This window comes from Ischnura elegans, chromosome 12, assembly GCF_921293095.1.
Source record: "Ischnura elegans chromosome 12, ioIscEleg1.1, whole genome shotgun sequence".
In the NCBI taxonomy this organism is placed as follows: Eukaryota; Metazoa; Arthropoda; class Insecta; order Odonata; family Coenagrionidae; genus Ischnura; species Ischnura elegans.
This window is the reverse complement of record NC_060257.1, coordinates 55,554,418-55,575,711: the sequence shown is the minus strand read 5'-3', so window position 1 is coordinate 55,575,711 and position 21,294 is coordinate 55,554,418. Positions and strand designations below refer to the sequence as shown.

The window sequence follows — 21,294 nt, the reverse complement described above, 5'->3', positions numbered from 1 at the left end:
CCGCTCATTTTAGTTTTTTCAATAGTGTCCTTGTTTTTACGTAGTAGTTTTTTGAGCGAGTTTGGTGTGTAGAAGGCGACTTTGTATTTGTCCTTAGGAATGAGATTCCCTATTTTATAAGATAACTTGTGAAAAAACGGAAGTTTACACCACTTTCTTCCATTATTGATGTCTGCAGGAAGGAGGGAAGTACTCAGGCCAGTCGCGTGCTTCTTCCGTTTCTTTAAAAAACATCTTTTTTTATGCTAGAATTTAATTCATTACACTTTCCTTGATAATACACATTTTTTTTGGTTATCAGAGAAAAACCATTTGAAAACATGTTTTTTTCCAATAAAATTGAACCCCACAAAACCCCCTTGCTGCGTGGCTTGAGCGGTGGTCACTTTCCCACCACCTCCTGCATAACAGCGTGCACATGGGCTGAATCATAGCTATCTGGTTATTATTATTGAGCTCTGAAGGAGTTCAAGGTCAGGGCCATATTAGGTATATCATCTGAGCAGATGAGAGAGTAAATGGATCAAACAAAACAACCGTAATCTAGGTGGGTGCAGTGACTCGAAAAAAAAACATTTACCTATGTTGCATGCTATGGAGGAACAGAAAGGGTCATTAGAGTACAAAGATCAGTCCTTTGGGGTAAGAAAATCTCCAATGTTCACAGCTGAAGCTCAGCTTAAAATGGTAAACCAGCTGAGTTCTCAAGAGTCACCATTGCCTATCAGCTGATGCTTGTTCTGATAAGTACATAGACAAGTGCTCTACCTAAGCCCAGGGAGAGTGGTAGTCTAGTAGGTATAGCACTTAGCCTGACTGCTACCAACCTCCCAAGGCATGGGTAGTGTGTTTGTCATTTGATCGAAGGATCCAAAGGTCAAATCCTTGGTGATGCCCCCAGAAAACCCAAACAAAATCGTCAAAGTGTAATGGAGCTCAGGGAAAATAACTGGCTTGCTACCCTGAATGCATATATTCACATACCTGTGCTTAAGCCTTGCATTGGGCTTTTCCCACACTTAACCATACCAACATCTAGGTCAAATCACAGAGAGATGGGTAATAAGAATACAATAGAATTTTATGAGCATAGAAGGTAGTATTTTCTTGAGAAAATGGGAAATACTAATTGATTTTTTTTTAGCTAAGTAAGCCAACGTAGAAATAAACTGTTTAATCTTGTACCATTCACTACATTAAAAATATTTCCATGCTTGGATAACAAAGCCTCCCAAACTCCATTACAGTAGAGCCTCACTTGACTATGGGTTCAACTAATGCTAGGTTTGGTGTATGATCTGGGCTGAATTGTGTGCATACTTTTTAAACTTTCAAATTCTCGTGATTTTGTTTCCACACACACAATATATCATCAATTATGTAATTCTACACTTTATTAGTAAAAAATAATTTTGGAATGACAACATTAACATGCACTGATGCTCTCGGACCTGATTCTTTGCCTGGAAGTAATGCATATAGACTATACGATGAAATTTGCATTACAAACCGTGCTGTGGCATGAATTAATATCGTAAAGTATGAGCTTACTGTATGCTAGTTTTTTTTACACAAAATATACACCAGGGATTTATTTTAATTTTCATTCACAACACTAAATACTTTACTCTGAACGTTGGTTGGGATTGGTAAGGATGGTAGTGGATATAGTGGGGGTCAGGACCCCCCAAATTTTACAAAATTTTTATTAGTTTGATAGTTTTTGTAACCTTGTAAAGGATTAAAGGGAGTTTATATGCAAATGCATGGCCAAGTTCCAAACATGAGAAAAATTTGAGATTTACATAGGTACCTTAGAATGTAACACTCCCTACTGTAAAAAAAAGCTCAAAAATTAAATAAGCTGCATCCAAGCTCATTAGTCCTTGGCGGACATGGATTTGGGTGCCTAAAATTTATCTGACTAACCCTTTAGGTAGCATGAATTTGGTAATGATCGCGCAGGTATTGCCATCTGCTCCCTGGGCCTAGGTCATGACTTCCCCCCAAATTTGATTCTGAACAAATGCATGTCCAAGGGTGTTGCCACCAGTGTCGTAGCACCAACAATTAGATCAATATTTTTTTAGTGTAAATGCATGATGTAAAAAACTACATCAATCCCATTGGTACTCTTGTTCATCCAAAATGTGCAAAAAAGGTACATAATAAATTTTTATTTCGTACATCATTGGTCACACTTTTTATCAACTTTGAACTGAAAATAATAGTTATTTTAACAAACAAATTATTTGAAAGTCCCCAAAAGTTTTTTGTAGCCCACATGAGCATTTAACCTGTTCTTTGTAAATAAACTCTGTAATATCTCCTGTACCAGCCATTTTCTTTAACACTACATGGGACCTATATTTGGCAACACCACTTCTGGAGTTCTTGTCATGCATATGACACTGAATCTACCTCTGGGTGATCATATCAGGCCGAGTCACAGGCATGTGGATTTTACACATTCAAACATTAACACACATATGGGGGGAGAAGGGAGGAATTTCCTTTTCCTGGGCTACTTTTCTTCAAGGGAATTTTTGCCATGGGTGTCCATAGACTTTCCAAATTTTATTCTAGACACCTCGGTCAGGAGCCAGTATTCTACTCCATAAGTCACCATACATCCCTTCATTGAAATGTCCAGCAACACAAAAAGAAAAACTCTCCTTTTATTGCAATCGCTGTCATAAAAATACATTTGATTGATTAAATTCAAAGTACAGTAATTCCTCAACTTACAAACTTCCAGAGATAAAAACATTCATGCCTGATTGAAAAATTCAAACGTGACCAAATTTCAAATTTGGCACCTTTGAAGTTGGCCGATGCGGCTGATGGTGCGGCATGGAGGTCTCACTTTGAGCCTGATGCAAGTGACAAAGTCCATGCTGTGACGAATGTAACCATATTACATAAAATGTATATTTTCCTAGTACAAAAATGTAACTTCATGGAATGCGTAACTAAGTATGACCGTTAGAGTATCACAAAAATGATGACCGATAATGAATCGTGTACATCTTTGCATACTGCTGCTGCATTTTTTTACAGGTGTAACATCAGCTTTCAACTTATAAACAAGGTTTCGGAGCACACCTTTTTCATATGTCAAGGACTTACTGTACTACCAATTAAGAGCAATTCTGCATCAGAAAATACTCCTTTATTTATACTTCTATTTCAGCTGTTATTCGTTATTACAAGATTTCTATAAGCTATAAAATGTGACATACAAGATGGAGCATTCAGACAAGCAATAAAGAGCACTGTGCAGACATGAAGAAAACATTGGTCCATTGTAAATCAGGTATTAAATATTTAACAATCATATAAAAAAATCACATCTAAATATGTACTCATCCCAGTTTTTTAATAATAAAATAATTTTACATTTAGTACGTGTAAAAACAGCTATCAATGATGAATTACAAAAAAAAATAATGAAAGTACTTATTAACTTGACATGTGATCTACCAAAGCCCTTTATAATAGAAATAAATGTCACATAAGAAATGAGGAGAATTTTTAATTCCCAAAAAAATAAATGCCGCAAAAATAATAAACATACACATATGAGATGTTTCCTGCATTAGTACCATCTAATTTAAATTATTGATAAGCACTTTATCACCATCGTGCATGCAAATTTTATGATCCACCGCCCATCACTAAATGATCATTTTCTCTTAAATGGAAACATGAAGGCCACTTTATTAAATAACGTAAAACATTTTATGGGATGATTCTCACCATATGGGTACTGTTCATAATCTGTTTCAAGTTTAACACCATGACTAATCACACAAGTTTAAATTTGTATGCTGCTATACCCACGCACATAGTAGCGAGGCTTCCTAGAACAAGTCCCCAAGATATCTTGCTATACTGCAAATTGAAAGTAATGAGACATATTAAAACACAGTTGTAACAAAAACCCAAAGGAAAACCAAATATTACGAGGTCTTTCAAAGTTAAAAGATATTCAATACATTTACCTTAGACCTTGAGTCTATTTTGGAGTTTTCATCAACCTTGTCCTGACCAAGCATTCTTCTATACAAATTTTTTTCCATTTCAGAATCTTTCTTCTTCTGCTTCACTAGTTGGGATAGTTCTTGGTGAATGACTTTGGATTCTGGTTCCAGCTGACTGGCGAGTCTCAAAACAGGTATAGCTGCCTCCGTATCACCTCTGGCTGCAAGTATCTACACAATGTATTGGGTATTAGTTCAATTTCATACATTAATGATTCATGACGTTAGTATAAATAAATAATCATAAAGAAGTTGATTCAATACAATGAATATCTATTTACCTTCCCCTTCCGAAAGAGTGCTTTGACATTTTTGGGCTGGCATCGAAGAACAGTCTGAACAGATGATAGAGCAGAATCGTATGCTTTTATTTTTAACTGAGCAGCAGCTAAGTTATTATAGACTTTCAACCGATCTTCAAGGAGATCCTGAAGCTCATCTTCATTTGGCTGAGGATAAATGATTGAATATTACAGAAGTTGACCCATAAAAAATACGTCACCTTTTCAGAGAAATTTTTCACTAGGTCTACCTTCTTTCCATCTTGATCAGGTTCCACAAGTATACCACCTTCTATGTCATCCAGGAAATCAAGGGCACGGCGATAACACTGTATGGCAAAATTATGTTCATCGCGAGAGTACCACCAATTTCCTCTCTCCCTCTTCATGTTCCTGTCCAAAGAGTAAAATTTATAATGAAATCATGAAAACAAGATGGTCTTAACAACAATGGACTACTTCTTGAGCTATTCTAAGAGAAAAATTGATGGCTTTCACGTTTCACTTTTATTCTGAAACAAAAAATGAAGCATAATAACACTTATACAATTATTTAGCACCAAAATTATATGATTAACTATGGCAATAATTACTTTGTTGAGATAGCCAAGCTGCATTTTTTCATAAATTGAAAGGCAGGCTGTTTCTTCACAAGAATGTTGAATTTCTATTTGAGATAATTATTTGATTTTCCTCAAGGCATGGGTTCCATTGATTATGTTAATTCCTAATACTCCTCTATTTTTATGTACATGCTATTTGATTTTAATTTTGTATCATGATAATTTGCTATTAATGTATTTTGCAATGGCTTCCAAGTTTGCTCACATACTTGAATCCATAATTTATGGATACATGCAACTATGACGAGTCATTGATGAGCTACTTTTGTTTAAACACTGTGTAAAATGTACTCCTGAGCAATGCCTTATTTACATTTAATGGCAACCCCTAAACAATATTGTATCTTCTTGGAGTGCCTAATTTCACAAACCTTCGATGTATATAAGGGTAACTTTTGGGCAGCAAAATAAATATCTTTATTATATTATTATTTTTGCATATAAATTAAGATGCCACAAGCTCATGTTAAAAAGGTCACCACTTCTCAGCTACTCCTTGGCCTAGTGCACAGGCATATAGGAGAAAGGGACTTGGGTGGCTACAGGCCATTCCTTTTTCCCTTTCGGCAACTACCTGCTTACAGCTGAGGAGAACACTAGCCCAGGGGCATTTATCCTTCGACACTCCATCTTTCAATGTACAGTACACTCCCGATTATCCGGGCTAATGATGGGGAGAGACGGCACGAATAATTGGGAAACACGGATAACCCAAACTTTCACTTAAATGGCGGTGAATTCTTCTCAGGTTTCCATCCGGGTGAGCTCCATCTCCATCGCTGCCGACGTTTCGATAGAATCCTTTTCTATCGTCATCAGGGCCGATGACGATAGAAAAGGATTCTATCGAAACGTCGGCAGCGATGGAGATGGAGCTCACCCAGATGGAAACCCGAGAAGAATTCACCGCCATCATACGCCGGGAAGAAGTGAAATCTTACATTTCAATTAAATGTCTTGTAATATTAATAATTTACGCAAAACAAACAATATATTATTGAAAGAAAATTAATTCCCCAGTACGGCCCTGGGGCATTAATTTTCTTTCAACCGTTTAACGGCCGTAGTTCATTCAATCGCTTATAATATATTATTATTTATGCAGTAATTCTGTTATTTAAGAGTACTTCCCGGACTCATTGAGAGCTCTCTTCACCAGTTTTCGATCTTTTTAGTGGCGATAACATGGTTGTACCCATATTATTAATGCTCCATGTAAGGCCTGGTTCCGAAAACCACACATCCGTTGCTGTGTGATCACGGATACAGAAAACTTGTTTGCAGAATGCTTTAAAACCACTGCTTGACGTCGGAAATTACACTGTATCCGTGATCAAGGAGTCGCGCACTGCGAGGCTTGGAAAACAGGAACACAGTGCTCCCGTGAATGCAGCTAGCACGTCATCGATTGCGTTTTACGAGGGGGATTCTTATGGAAATAATAAGCCCGGTGTACCCTGGCATTAATGCAATAATTTCGATGATTTTGCATCCGATTCTATTTTTTTATAAAGATCGTGGAAAAAACTGAGCAAGAGTGAAAATCATGCACATATAATTCGAAACCCAGATAAACCGCAGCCGGATAATCGGTAGTCTGCTGTAGTTATAATTCACATCAGCCAATAACCAAATACGGATTTAACATTCAGCATTATACGAACCAAATGTAGACCTGATTCCATAAAATGTATGATTTTTCGATGCAAGCCAATTGACAAAAAAGTCAGTGCATACAGGCAAGCCCCATACTCTAGCTCCTCAATCAGCAAATTTATGGCTCTGTGCTTGCTTCTGCATGGGCCTCGCATAATTCATTGTAGTTTACTCTCGTGTGAGTGGTGCCTTCCTCATGGAGAAAGGTACTCCCTGAATGAGTTAATGAAACAGAACTCTAATGATGTCACTGACTCATGGAAATTGGGTGGCAACTTTCACATTTTCTTACTGAAATACTAAAAAGAGAATGGCCTCATCTTTACCTTCCATCTATCCAATAGGGTAGTTTCCTATTATTTTTTTATTGCTTTAATCGAAAGATTATTACTCCTGGAGTGCGTATTTCACGCTTTTAGATTTTTAAATGACGATATCTATTTTTCACGATTAAATGAAAAGTGAAAATTTTCAAGCGCGCGAAAACGAGACGGGTAAGTATGAATGCCGGGAAATCTCCCCGTGTGACGTATTTTTGGTTCCCGCTGCCGCCCTGTGAGGTGACCTTGAAGCGAGGCTTAGCGCTGATACGACACAGGCTGCTAGCGGGTAGCTGAGTACCCTGCTGGCTGGTAGCGCTTGGCTTAAATAAGGATTATTAATACCTTATCAAACGAAGAAAACTTTCCGACCTTAGCCAGTTTTAATGGGGTGATTATTAAGACATGTTTCCCTGAGCTCGGTGCCTCATGCATGCATTGGTAACCTCAGACGATGTATAACTCCTATCTTCTCTTATAGAAACTAGGTCCCTGTTACGTCACGTGGAGTGGCATCGCATGGGCGCCAATCTGGCCCTTTTCAAATGAGGATAAAAATGGACCATTGCCATTTGACTAAACCGGCATTTCTAAAACGAAATAATTTGTATATTATGAATACAGTAATGGTGGGTAACGAATCGCAATCAATGCCTTTTGTTTTCTTTGATGAAGGAAACTACCCTATTCTTTTCATGTATTCCAATTGATTTCAAGTCTGAAAGAACAAACTCCTCATTGCACAGCATGAAACAAGTGACTTTGTGCACAATCACCCACGTGGGTGCAAAGTTTTATACACCAAGGATGAAGTTCGCCATTAAAAAGTATTTGGCTTAACCGAGATTTGAACCTAGATCTCCTGATTGCCGGTAAGGCGTGTTAGACAATATGGTAGTTTCCTTCATCAAAGAAAACGAAAGCCATTAATTGCGATTCGTTACCCACCATTAGTGTACTAATAATATACAATTTATTTGGTTTTATAAATCCCAGTTTAGACGAATGTTAATAGTCAATTTTAACCTGGTTTGAAAAAGGCCAGATTGGCACCCATGCGATGCCACTTCTCGTGACGTCACAGGGATCTAGATGCTATACAAGTAGTAGGAGTTTTATGTCATCTGAGATTACCAATGCATGTATGTGGCACAGAGCTCAGGGAAACATGTCTTAAAAATCACCTATTATAATTGCCAATCGTCGGAAAGTTTCCTTCGTTTGATCAGGTATAAATAATCCTTATTCAAGCCAAGCGCTACCTGCTAGCAGCCTGCATCGTAGCGGCGCTCATAGTCTTTCACCAAGGCTGCCTCACATGACGGCAGCCGGAACCAGAATGACGTCACATGGACTTTTCCCAACATTCATACTTAGCCGTCATGTTTGCGCGTGCTTGTAATTTTTCACTTTTCATTTAATCGCAAAAAATAGATATCGTCATTTAAAAATCTAAAAGTGTGACATACGTACTCCAGGATTAATAATCTTTCGATTTAGGCAATACAATAAACAATAGGAAACCACCCGATTACAGCACATCTTTCCAGAGCAAACTTCAACAGCAACTCGTTCAGTAAATCATATCCTTAAGTATGCTTTGGAAAGATGGCTTGGTAGAGTAAATTAAGCTAACACGGCTCACCCGCAATCGGGAGATTAGGTTTGAATACCAGTAAAACCAAATATTTTTTATTCAAAAAAGGCTGTGACATATGTCCAATCAATCTGCTCATCATGAGTTAGTGGCATAATCAGTTTATCTGCAGAAGGGTTGAGCCTTTGGTTTTTCATCACAAATACCTTGAGAAGTAAGGTGACAGAGAAAAAAATGGAAAAATACAGCTTCCTTTTCTGATTACGTCACAGTCGACCGTAAGGTAAAATTTGTGAAATAGCTCATTTGTAGTAATTTTTTAACACTTTTTCTATTTAGATACAGGATTTAAATTTAGTCCAAAAGTAATGCTGGAAAAATCCAACTCCAAGTTTCCAGCAATTAACCTTTTCACTACCAAGGTTGTGATTCCACGGCTTGAATTTTTTGATGCTGAAGGCCGAAGTCCGTATTTTCACGGCTTTGCAGTCAAGCATGCCAAGTGGGTCCCATGCACCATTAGGGTCCCTAGGCACGAGAGGTCCAACCCTTTCTTATTTTCTGTGTGGGGATTATCTCGGCCCATTCCGGCACTTACTGCCCCACTCAAGGAAGGTGCTTATGGTCACTTATTTGTTTATAAGTTAGAATAACTAATAACATACATGTTGCATTAATTGAAAATCAATGCCAAGAATTACATTCTGGATGTTCTGCTGACCGGTTCCACATTTTAAATGGAACTCTAGCGTTCATATTAACGGAGTTCCTACAGCAAATTTTGGGACGCTAAGGTTAGATGTTTAATTGTTATTTTTAAAGCAGCAAATATTAGCTAGCTAGCTTACTAGCAAATTTACAGGAGTGACATTGTTATGATTTACATCTAAAGATATACGTTACTCTGTCAGCCACATTCTAAGTGTACATTTGCTGTTAAATTTGGTGAAATATCCTATAGAACTCCTATGAAAAAAAGCCCTCGTAATGTAATAAAATATGATTTTCTTCTCTTTCTTATTTCGTGTGTAAAATTTATATTTATCTAAGTGAAATTGATTTATAAATATAATTTAGCCATTTCAAACGACACATTTGTAAGATACAAGTAGTTTTATGAGAATTTTTCGGAAAAATATTCTTGAAAAAAATTCTAAATATTTCATTCTCATGTTCTCAGAATGCTCGTGGAGAGCAGACGCGAATGAGGAGAGAGTGGATTTGGTTATCATGGATCTAAAATATGTTAATATCATAAATCTTAAACACTTACAAGTATACTAGGACATTGAAAGATTTCATTCCCTTTAAAGTATTTGTTGGTCTATGATATAATGCTCTTTTGCTGAAAACCCTAAAAATAACCGTAGAATTTCGTTTAAAAGTTCTAGAGGCATTGCAAAATGAAAGGTATACGGGAAAAGGGTCAAGGATTATATTTGCCCAGTTGCCGAGGAAAGGGTCCGGCACCCCACTAGGCAAGATCATTAAGTGGAGGAAGCGACAACCTGGGCAATTCCTTGCCGAGAAACAACCCCGTACAGGGCGAAACAGAAATACTCAAAGCCTTCATACAGCTAAAAGCAACTTTCCGTGAGGAGCCCGGTGAAAGGGTTAATTCTTTCCCAGTTAAATCTTTTACACAGCCTTACCACTATTGTGGGCTTGTTTGGTTTCCCACAGTGGATAAATCATTGTGACTAAAATCTAACAAACAGCTTCACATCAGTGGCTAACAATCACTTCAGTATAAACTTTGTATTCATATACAGTATTCCCTAATGATGCTGCAATGGGGTGAAAGGTATTGTTTAAATAATAAAAATACTGTACAAGGATTCAAAGTTAATAAAAAATTTAACTTCCAAAAAGCCGTTTAAAAACAAAGAAATTAATAGTAAAAAAAAGTTCTTTGTTAGGCATCTTAGACAGTTCCAATTTTTTATTCATCAATTTCTATCCTCTCCCGGGCAGCCTGAACAAGTGTACTTTATGCTTCCAATTAAAGGCCTTAAACTCTAGGATAAATAATAATTACTTACCCAATTCTTTTCCTTTCCAGAGCAGACAGATTTTCCAAGGGAGTTTCAGATTCTGATGATAGCAACTGAACTCTATATGTTATTTCAGCATTTGGAGGAATATCAGGAGGCCTACCAATAGTGCCATAACCAAAACGGGGGCCAACCAGTATATCCGCTTCCTCTCCGACATCCATCAAAGGAATGGCTAAATCTAGACCTTGGATAACCTGAGAAATTGACGAGTGAAACAGTTAACTCCTATCCTTACCAAATATCGTTAAAATCATTAATCATGATAACACAAACCTCAGCATCTCCCAACTGGAATCTATAGTTTTCATATTTCTCCACCACAGTTCCATCCTCCAAGGTGCCTTGTATGTTCACAACACAAACATGATACCTCTCAGGGCGACTATCATTTTCTCCAGCCTTAATGACCTAAAAGAAAATAAGCAACCAAAATATACTGAACAAATCAGAAATTTAATTCTTCACAGTTCTGGTTAACTGAAACATTCCATGCTTTGGAAATTTCTTGAAAGACTACTTCTCAAGGTCCTTAAAACCGGCTTCCTCGGTCCGTGACTTGGCAGTGAAAAAATTAAATGAAGTGCATTATAACGAGGGGGGGCAATAGAAAACTGCGACCTCCACGAATCGATGGGGTGAAGAATTTAAGACTTCACGAAGGTACTGTCAGAGAACACGAAATTAGCTAACGTCAATCCAAGGTCGTAAGTGAAGTGACCTAATTTATGTGAATGTATGTTGACTTAGCGTATTTCGATGTTTTAGTTTGCCTACCTTTTTTTTAAGTTGCCCCGATCCTAAGATGTCTAACCATTCATTTTCTTCAACTGCACCTTCGGTGGCAGGATTGTCAGCATCGCTTTTCTGATCGGAAGAATCATTTTTTTCGTGAGGCTTCACCTCCGCGGTGCATTCACCATTAATTTCCTTTTCTTCAGCTGGTAGGAAAGGAATTATCATAGCGCATCAAAGTTTAGATTAACCCCATTTCGCCGAAACATAATGCGGCACAAAATGAGCAAGTTCAACTAATTTTCTGGACACTATGGTTATCGAGTAAAGAGCAAAGAGCTTACCCATTTTAGTTATTGTGTTAGAGCCTCAGAGATAATCCTAGAATTGTTTAGTGTCTTTGCATCTAACATTATATCACCCTTTCATTGTAAAATTTGTCATACTCCTCGAATTTCTCGTCTCTCGAACACAAGCGAAACAAATGAACGTCGTTATTTGTGAAGATATTTTTTACTTTTATTTGCTATTTATTTCATGTTGAAAATAAATCAAATTATTATAATTTTATTTTGTAATAAATTTATTGAGCTAAATATTAAAATTTAATGAAGAATATGTAGTTGTGTGGACCAAAAATGAGTGTTGAAAATGACGTCTTTCATACCAACATATAAATGTGAATGCTTTTATAAAACTCATATTAAAGTTATTATTTGTTTTGTTTTACAGTATCAAATGAATTTTGATTTTGTAACTCATTTTTTCAAGTATTTTTACCGTATTTGATCATATCTTGAAAGACATTTTTAACTTATGAGACTATTAATTCCGTACAAACTATTTACATTTGGTCAACCTGATTTAACCTTCTTGTCCTGCAATCGGCCATACTGGTATAAGGAGCGAGTGAAACATTAAGCACAATGTTTAGGACTGTGGCTTGCAGAATTCATAATTTGGCAAAAGATGCCTTAATACCAGCATCTTCGCGACTTCCTGCACGTAAGGACACTATTTTTGGAGAATTTTATGTACCTATAATGACATCTGTTTTCACCATTGTGATTAGGATAACTCAATGCAGCCGGCTGGATTTATTACAATAAATTGTTCAATTGCTTTAAAAAGCTCATTTGGTCTTGTGATCACGTCGTTCTGAAGCTGATTTATTATTTATATACTTATTTCAGTGCTGAACAGCAGGCTCATGTCTCATGCAGCTCCCGAGTCTGATGATGAATTCGACGAAAGATTTGTTAAGTACTTCAACAGGCCGGATATTGATGGCTGGGAAATCCGCAAAGTCTGTAGCATATTCTTGTGCTTTCAAAGATTTTTTACCTCCTTTCAAAGTGAGAGTTAATTCGACCCCAATTTTTCTATACAGGCCATGAATGACTTGTGTGGGATGGATTTGGTACCCGAACCAAAAATCATAATTGCTGCCTTATGTGCTTGTCGCAGAGTAAACGACTATGCCTTGGGAGTGAGGTTTATTGAAGCTATTAAGGACAAGTGCGGGTCACGCGTCAAAGAAATTTACCCCTACGTTATTCAGGTAGGCTACATCTACCACATCTCGTGGAGTATGTCCTCTGTGAGTAGTGTGTTCAATCCATGATATTCGACTTTTTACCTTCAGGAAATAACTCCAACTCTTCAGGAACTTGGCATTGACACACCAGAACAATTGGGCTACGACAAGCCAGAGCTTGCCCTTAAAAGTGTGTTTGACTGAAGAGGGTGAACTGTAGACCAGAATTTAGAAAAGCTTAATTTAAAATTACTCGAAATTCCTTTGGTACTATATTTTGTTCAATTTAATTTGTTAGTTCGAAGGTATAGTACATGATGTACATGTTATTGCGGAGTTTCCATTCCAGTGTAATATGTGCCTGAAATTTTCTGTTGTAAACACTTGTACAGAATTTCTTAGAAATAAATTAAAATCGTTGTAAATCAGAGTGAGGTTTATTTAGTCTGGGAGTATTACTGAACGGCTTGTGTAAATTTTGAGTGTACTCAATGGTGAACTTCGGGGATCAGATGAGTTGGTACTTCACCCTTATCAAATTCATACTGGCCCTCCTTTCCTATCTGGAAGAATCATGGAAAAGTCTTGGTTAATAGTTTTCGAATGTTATTTGGGAGTGACAAACATGCCACCACAAGAATCCATTGGTCAACATTATCTTTTATTCTGGCTGTATCTTATTTGCCGGCCTCGGTGGTGGTGGGATGAAGTCCTGTCAAACAAAGAGGTTGCAGGTTCGATACCCGCCTGGGTAGATTGCCCCCGTATAGGGCATGGTTGTTTGTGTACCTTAAAATTTTTAACAAGTTGAAAACTTGCTGTAGTAGGCTATATAGAGCTGTTTTCAGTGGTATGGGAACAGATAAATATAAGGTCAGATGCTGATGTTTCTTGGTATATGATGATGATGAAACCAAAGAAGATTGAATTCAATCGTTTGGGGTTATTGGCATTATGCTGGGGCAGTGGGACATGGGAAAACCCCAGGACCATCACCTCTTGAAGGAGTTGATGGTCATGGGGTACTTATAGAGGAAGTGTTTTTCCCTTAAAAATCTAACATTTTTGAACCTGATTAAGCTGAACGTCTGATGACGTTACTGTACTATTCTGAAATGTTTTGAATCGTCAAATTTTTCTGGGGGTTGGGACCCCTAGCCATTGCTGGATGGTGGGAAAGAAGTCTACAAATGTGGAAGACATATGGTCTCAGTAAATCTTGCCCAAGTCACTGATTCTGTATGTTCGTATGAAATCTATACTTATGCAAGGTTTTGGATAATAAGATCTCTGGCCTGCTGTTGAATCCTTCATACGTTTGAGTGTTCTAGTCCATTTCACTTTTCAATGGTTATTTTCACTAGGTATTTGTACTTGAATCCTGGAGTCTATAAGGCATAATCAACAGCAAGAACCAAGTGAAGACCATTTTATGAGAAAGGTATCATGTAGACAAAAAGGAAAACATCCATGATCAGAGGTGAACCACTTTCACAGATAAAAGCTTCTGGTGGCAAAGTATTTTTTTCTTATTCAATGGATAATTCTTGCCTAGTGAACTGTGTTCCTAATGGATTTTGTGTTTTGCTGGAACATATCCATTTGAAATAGGTGTTTTTTTCCATGAAATATTGTTTTAGTAAAGGAAAAATAATTATGATGTCAACTCTTATGTTTTTACACAACTTACTCTTTGGGTTAACATGGGCGTTGCCAATGGAGTGCAGACGGGGACAACTCCCATCTCTCCCAAAGACTCATTTTATTTTAATATTTCGATCTAAATCTGTAGACCAGCCAGACTCAAGTATTCCAAGGGCTCCAAATATAGTCCTTGTAAAGCTCATGTTGATATAAAATAGTGCTTGGACTTGTCCCAGCAATTTTGAATTCGTTTCCTAGGCAGCTGAATTAATGATAAACTCCAAAGAAACTTTACCATGGCATTTAGAACTCCTATTATTAATCATCAACTTCTAACACAATGTACAACTTAGGACCGCAGGGAATGGGAATCTTGAGGCTCTAGAAACCCTTATTAAAATTTTTGAGAGTAAGTCTTGAGTGACGCGGCCAAAATAATTCTAAGGTCACAGTTTTCCTGCAGCCTACCCCATGTACGTCAACAAATAAATGATATATATATATATATATAGTAAAACTTGCTTATACAGACCATGCATGTAACAAAATCCTGCCTATAATGAGGTGAGTTCACGGTTCCTTGGACTTTTTCCAATGGTTGCCAATATTAATTTCCCTGATTGTAACAAGTATGGAAGGTGCAAAATCCCTGCTGTTACTAACTATTCCCTGATCCCTTGGGGAAATATTTTCTCTTTGATAAAGAAATTAGGGCAATCTTTGCTACTCAAGTGTTCCTTACCATATCATCAGCTGTTATCACAGTTTTTTATTGCTGATTAAGTAACTATGACATGACCACAGAGCTTCATTTTAACTTTATTATATGCATTAAACAGACCTGAAAATATCATGTTCAACATATGAAGGTTATATTGGATCAACTTGAAGACGAACTCACACACTAGAAGTGATGCCCATAACATGATACAAAGGAGAATTTCAATGAGACGAAGAGTCATTAGAAATGGAATCTGTTTTTCTGGTCCAAGCTTGGTTGTACAGAAAGGAAAGAGCTCAGCCTGGTGTAAACCAATGGCAAGCAAATTCCACAGGTTTGTTACCCTGCATCTTAGTTTTTAAAAGATTTTCTTATATTATAATAGCATCTTAAAGATTTTAGAATGGAGTTCCCAGATTTGATTCTGTGGCCCTTATAGGTAGGCCCTTCAAGTACTGGTAGTCCGCCTTCTAGACCATTGTCGGAAGAGGCAGAGACTGCAAAGCCTTCTATCAGAGGAAAAGGATTTCATTACAAGATCGTAGCCAGAGGGAAGACTTAGGGGGCTCCAGCCTCCCCTCAAAAGTACTTCCTTTGTGATAACTGCACGCAATACATCCTGTGAGAAGACCACTGTCCTCTAACACTTCATTTTTCATTATAGTTGCATTTCATAATACATACGCGTTGTATATAAAATTTCAAATATGTATAAATTCCGAAAGGAAGGTAACAAATTCTCATTTCAGAGGTGGTCTAATATAAACTTAAGCAATGCTCAGTGTGAATATTCATTCTATTGTCCACGAGAATAGTGAATTTATACTGTAAAATTTTGAATTTGTATCAGATTGTAATACTTTCATATGATGATATTTTGTCAGCTTCATCTTTGAGTTCGGTGTATCCATATATATTTATGTTGATATATATTTTTTGATTTTACATGATGTACTCATTTTATTTCATTACAGTATGTTTATCTAATTATGTACTAGCAGAAAATATGGGCACACTCACCTGAAAATACTAAAAAATAAAATATTCCATGCCTCAGACAAAGGGGCTCCCTATGTACTTTCTGTAAGGTGTGGCAGATTCCTGGCACTAACTCCCAAGGAGTATAGTGATCCTTTCATGTAGGCCTCGTAGGAGTTGCTCAGGATCTTCCACATCTCAAGGTAGCGAATCTTCCACATTTCTAATGTGTAATGCTAAGTAATGTGAGCCTTTTACATTTCAGGGTGCCTGGTTCAGTTTGGGCTGCAAGTGGGGTGGAAAAAAGTCGCAGGGCTCGACCATTGTAGCAGATATTAGCAACCTCATCTTACAATTAGTCAACATTACAAAGGTTAGCTGAGCCAATAAGGCCCTGTGCAACACAAGTCTTTCCAATATGTAAATATCTTCGCCGTGTTCATTCCAGTGAAATTTACTCAAGAAAAAGAATGCTTATATTATTGCATTTCCATTTAAGATAGGAAATCGAAGTAGGTAGTTCTTTAAAAAAATTTTATTTAATAAATATATAGCCCACTTTTATCTACAAGTGAATCACCGGCACACTAGGCACACAAAACATCGGATCACCCAAGGGTAAATGGGTAGCCCAGATTAAAAGTTTCTATCTCTGGAGACCTGAGAATAGGTCCAAAGATTGAAGGATATGATGGCGACCTACGTAGTCTCTTTTGACTCCTTCGATTCTGATTCCTCTTCCGTGCCTTCTTTTAATCTGTTTCTCCAAGCTGCCATTATTGTTCTTGGATGCAATGGCAGAAAACCAGCAAGCCCTAGTACGAAAGGAATGGTCAATTTAGCGAAAAACAACAAGGAAAATGCCCTGGGAGAATTCGTGGAGAAAATGTATTTCTTACCCAAAAGTTCAGCAACTGGAGTTGAAAACTGGGCTCCATGTCCAACCCAATATTTTATTCGATCGAAGTTAAATGACACAAGTTTTTCATTGTATTTGTTAGGCAAAGGGTCGTAAACGCCCACTTGCTCGACTGCTTCTTCTCGTTGGCCTTTCTTGACCTAGCAGAGAAAAGTCGGATAACTTGTGTCCACGAAATTCGGCGAGGAGATAATTTCACGAATTGAAAGCACGTAACAAAAAGAAGAAAAATCACTTACATCCATCACCACAATATGAAAGACAGGTCTATTTGTACAACCACGGCGGGCGAACCGGATCATCATCGTTCCTGGCTTCATTGTTAGACTTATCGTGCGGGAATGACGAAAAATAGCCCAATTCCTGCACTTATATGGAACTCACTGTAATCACGATTCAAACTTAACTTGCCCTATCGCCACAACACCGTGCATCTTACAACATTTTACTTCCCATCAGAGATCTTTGGACTTGAAATCCCACTAATTAAAACCCAGACGTTTGTTTTTTAGCTCAGAATTTTTGGAATTCAACTGCATCAAAATGATTTTGGATGTTGCCAGCTAATTTCCAATGAAAGCCTCAATATGCACAAGCAATACTCAAAGAATCGTTCACACGACGATTAGAAATATTTACGTATTTACTACTAAAATTCAATGCCCGCTGAGATCAACTAATGCGCTTTTATGCACGCTAGTGTCTTATTTCCTCCTCGCCGCAACGCGGGAAATTAGAATTTATTCCAATGCAGCAAAGTGGCGGCCGGACTTTCCGACCAGGGGAAATATGGTATGTAAGGGAATATTTAGGAATATTATTCGAGTTACTAATGAGAGATTTAAGGTTTTACTATAGCGATTTAGGTAATTATTCGCAGCTGCTGTAACGGTTCAGTATTTCCTCAGAAAGGATGCTATCGGCAAGGTACAAGGTTAACTAGTGATGGCATGAACGACTCTTTTTGTGGATCTGCCTCACCGCTCATAGCACACTCCTGAGAGCCGCCGCACAGTGCGACTCAGCAAAGCGCTTCTGGGTTGAGGGTAGTGGGGAAGAGGGGAAGGTGGTGAGGGAGGGATTTCTGAACGAACATTTCCTAGATCACAATTTGAAAAATTGTATTCAATTCACAGGTGATATTACTGAGGAAATATTTCTGCCGATACCTTATATCCTTCATGGAAGATGGAAAATGTATTCCGTCTCTTGTGCTTATAGATGACGGCAATTTAAAAATTCTGTTGTAACAAAATATTCTCTCCGAAACTACATGATCATGTTAACAGTCCATAATTAATTCCATCGATTAATCTTAATTGTTAAAACAAATTTTCATTTTTGTCTCGTATTATTTTCATAAATTTGCCGTTGCCAAAAACTTTTACATGAGCGTCTTCCATCATCTTTCTTTAACGATGCATGGAACATACAGGGGAGAGAGAATTACGATAAGGGTCACGTGAGATTCTTTAGAGTAATACCCAGACAATGAATCAGGAGAATCTTTCAAGTGGCGTGAAAAGGTGAGCAGTGGGCTACCCTCGAAAAGTCCCATGTGCTCCCTTTTTACCCACCAAATGTGCGATGAACCTCACACGGAAAATGTTTGTGGAAGGAGTCGTGTGCCTCTGGAGTCCGACTTCCTCCGCTCACGACTCCAACACGCACAGTGTGTGCGAAAGAAGTCGTGTGCCCATGGTGTCTGACCCCCACCTCACACGACTCTAACGCGCACATTGTGGGATGAGGGGGGGTGAGCGCTGGGAGTCTTGACTTCGCCTCGCACAATTCAGTGCACATTGTGCGGTAAGGGAGTCGTGTGCACATGGAACCGACTTCTACCGCTCACAACTCCAACACGCACAGTGTGGGCGGAGGGGGTTGAACTGTTGTTGAGACTAATGTATTCGTCTGAGGGGTTTGAAATTTGGGTAAAGTATGTTAAATGTCATGTGTGTATTATACAAGGCATTTCAATGCTGTGAAAGCAATAACCCAGGAGTAATAGTCGATCATTTCCTACGAAATGCATATTCTGACAGTAAAACACGGTTAAACTGTTGTTGAGACTAATGTATTCGTCTGAGGGGTTTGAAATTTGGGTAAAGTATGTTAAATGTCATGTGTGTATTATACAAGGCATTTCAATGCTGTGAAAGCAATAACCCAGGAGTAATAGTCGATCATTTCCTACGAAATGCATATTCTGACAGTAAAACACGGTTAAACTGTTGTTGAGACTAACGCATTCGTCTGAGGAGTTTGAATTTTGGATATAATATGTTAAATGTCATATGGTGTGCGGTCTGCGAAGGGGAGGGAGTCGTGCGCAGTCTGCGAAGGAGAGAGAGTCGTGACTCACCAAATAAGACTCTTTCACCTCACAGTTCTATCTGCTGAGTCGCACATTTAAACTGACTCACTCACACAATGCCCATCACTAGTAAAGACGATCTCTTTGACGGCAGGAACAGGCCAGATAGATCGAAAATAGTGAAGCAAAGTGAAATAGAAGATGATGATCTCGGACCATGGATCTTAGGTAGAGGGTAAAGAGGATATGGATGCTAGGAAAGTAGTGGGTGTGGACAATACTTGTGTGAGGTCCTAAATAATTTAGCAAAGGCAGGGAGGAAAAGCTTTTTTGAACTAGTCCATTGGATCTGTGAGGAGGGGTCTTACCCAGAGGCTTAAATGAAGAAAGTTCCATTCTTTCTTCTCGAAAAGAAGAAGACTGTTGAATGTGAAGACAATAGGACTGTTAGCCTAATATCACATATGGTGAAAGGGGTATACTCAGTAGTGGTGCAGCGAGGAGGGGTGTTGGGGGTTAAGCCTCCTCCCAGGGATTAGAGAAATTTTTAAGGTTAATCAATTTCACTTAATTGGATTAATATTACTTATAGAATAGTGTAAGGATTAATAAAAATCCACCAGATAGCTGTAAAACTCACCATTTTGAACCATTTATCCTATAAATTTTCTGTGGGAGGGCCCCCATGCCTCCCGCTCAAGCTGGAGGGTATTCCATACTCCCAGCATTAGATTCGCTTAAAAACCCCTAGGCGTAATTCTTAGCTGCGCCCCTGGTGCTGAGGATTATAAATAGACTAATGATAGTAATGGCAAATGATTCTTTGGGAGACAATTACTTTGGTTTCAGGAAAGGAACGTCAATTGTGATGCAATTACTGTAAATAGGAGTATAGTGGAGAGAAACATGGAATATAACCAGGACGCGAATACTTGCTTTGAGAAAGCATTGAATAGAGTGGAATGAGTGGGCATTCTTAACCCTTTTGCGCCAAACGTCGGGTGGAGCCGACGGGGATTTTCATACGCAGAAGACCTGATGCCGGCTCTAGCCAATGCGAGGAAAGGGAAGTGATCACTGAGGTAGCAATAGGGTAGTTTCCTTATCAAAGAAAACAAAAGGCAATAATTGCGATTCGTTACCCACCATTTGTGTATTCATAATATACAAATTATTTCGATTTATAAATGCTGGTGTAGACGAATGGCAATGGTCCATTTTTATCCTCATTTGAAAAGGGCCAGATTGGCGCCCATGCGATGCCGCTCCACGTGACGTCACAGGGACCTAGTTTCTATAGGAGAAGATAGGAGTTATACATCGTCTGAGGTTACCAATGCATGTATGAGGCGCAGAGCTCAGGGAAACATGTCTTAATAATCACTTATTAAAACTGGCTAAGGTCGGAAAGTTTTCCTCATTTGATAAGGTATTAATAATCCTTATTTAAGCCAAGCGCTACCAGGCGGCAGGGCACTAGGCTACCCGCTGGCAGCCTGCGACGTATCAGCGCTAAGCCTCGCCTCAAGGTCACCTCACCGGGCGGAGGGGGAACCAGAAATACGACGTACGGAGAGATTTCCCATCATTCCTACTAACGCGTCGCGTTTTCGCGCGCTTGAAAATTTTCACTTTTCATTTAATCGCGAAAAATAGATATTATCATTTTAAAATCTAAAAGCGTGAAATACGTACTCCAGGAGTAATAATCTTTCGATTAAGGCAATAAAAAAATAATAGGAAACCACCCTATTGTTGGATGCATTCAGGCTCAGCCTGAGTCCCAGCTTAGCGAGACCTTAGGACAAGGGCGTACCCAGGATCATAACTAGGGGGGGGGGGGGCAAGTCATGGTCTAGGGAGGGGCAA

At 38.3% G+C, this 21,294-nt stretch overlaps 3 protein-coding genes across 3 annotated transcripts; 1 reads left to right on the top strand and 2 right to left on the bottom strand.

The window, feature by feature from the left end:
* Nucleotides 1–3,153: 3,153 nt before the first annotated feature.
* On the bottom strand, nt 3,154–11,799 carry LOC124169140 (peptidyl-prolyl cis-trans isomerase FKBP8). Its single transcript, XM_046547644.1, has 8 exons — nt 11,654–11,799; nt 11,352–11,515; nt 10,851–10,985; nt 10,563–10,771; nt 4,576–4,717; nt 4,325–4,492; nt 4,005–4,214; nt 3,154–3,894 (listed from the first exon to the last, which is right to left on the bottom strand). The coding sequence occupies exons 1-8, from the start codon at nt 11,655–11,657 to the stop codon at nt 3,808–3,810; spliced, it is 1,119 nt and encodes a 372-aa protein (XP_046403600.1). The 5' UTR covers nt 11,658–11,799; the 3' UTR covers nt 3,154–3,807.
* A 358-nt stretch (nt 11,800–12,157) lies between these two features.
* Nucleotides 12,158–13,274, top strand: LOC124169156 (cytochrome c oxidase subunit 5A, mitochondrial). The gene is made up of 4 exons (XM_046547664.1): nt 12,158–12,314; nt 12,503–12,615; nt 12,700–12,870; nt 12,955–13,274. Exons 1-4 carry the CDS (start codon nt 12,236–12,238, stop codon nt 13,048–13,050), a joined length of 459 nt encoding a protein of 152 aa, XP_046403620.1. The 5' UTR covers nt 12,158–12,235; the 3' UTR covers nt 13,051–13,274.
* Nucleotides 13,275–16,706: 3,432 nt separating this feature from the next.
* On the bottom strand, nt 16,707–17,802 carry LOC124169157 (probable 28S ribosomal protein S16, mitochondrial). Its single transcript, XM_046547665.1, has 3 exons — nt 17,348–17,802; nt 17,089–17,248; nt 16,707–17,004 (listed from the first exon to the last, which is right to left on the bottom strand). Exons 1-3 carry the CDS (start codon nt 17,426–17,428, stop codon nt 16,889–16,891), a joined length of 357 nt encoding a protein of 118 aa, XP_046403621.1. The 5' UTR covers nt 17,429–17,802; the 3' UTR covers nt 16,707–16,888.
* Nucleotides 17,803–21,294: the final 3,492 nt, after the last annotated feature.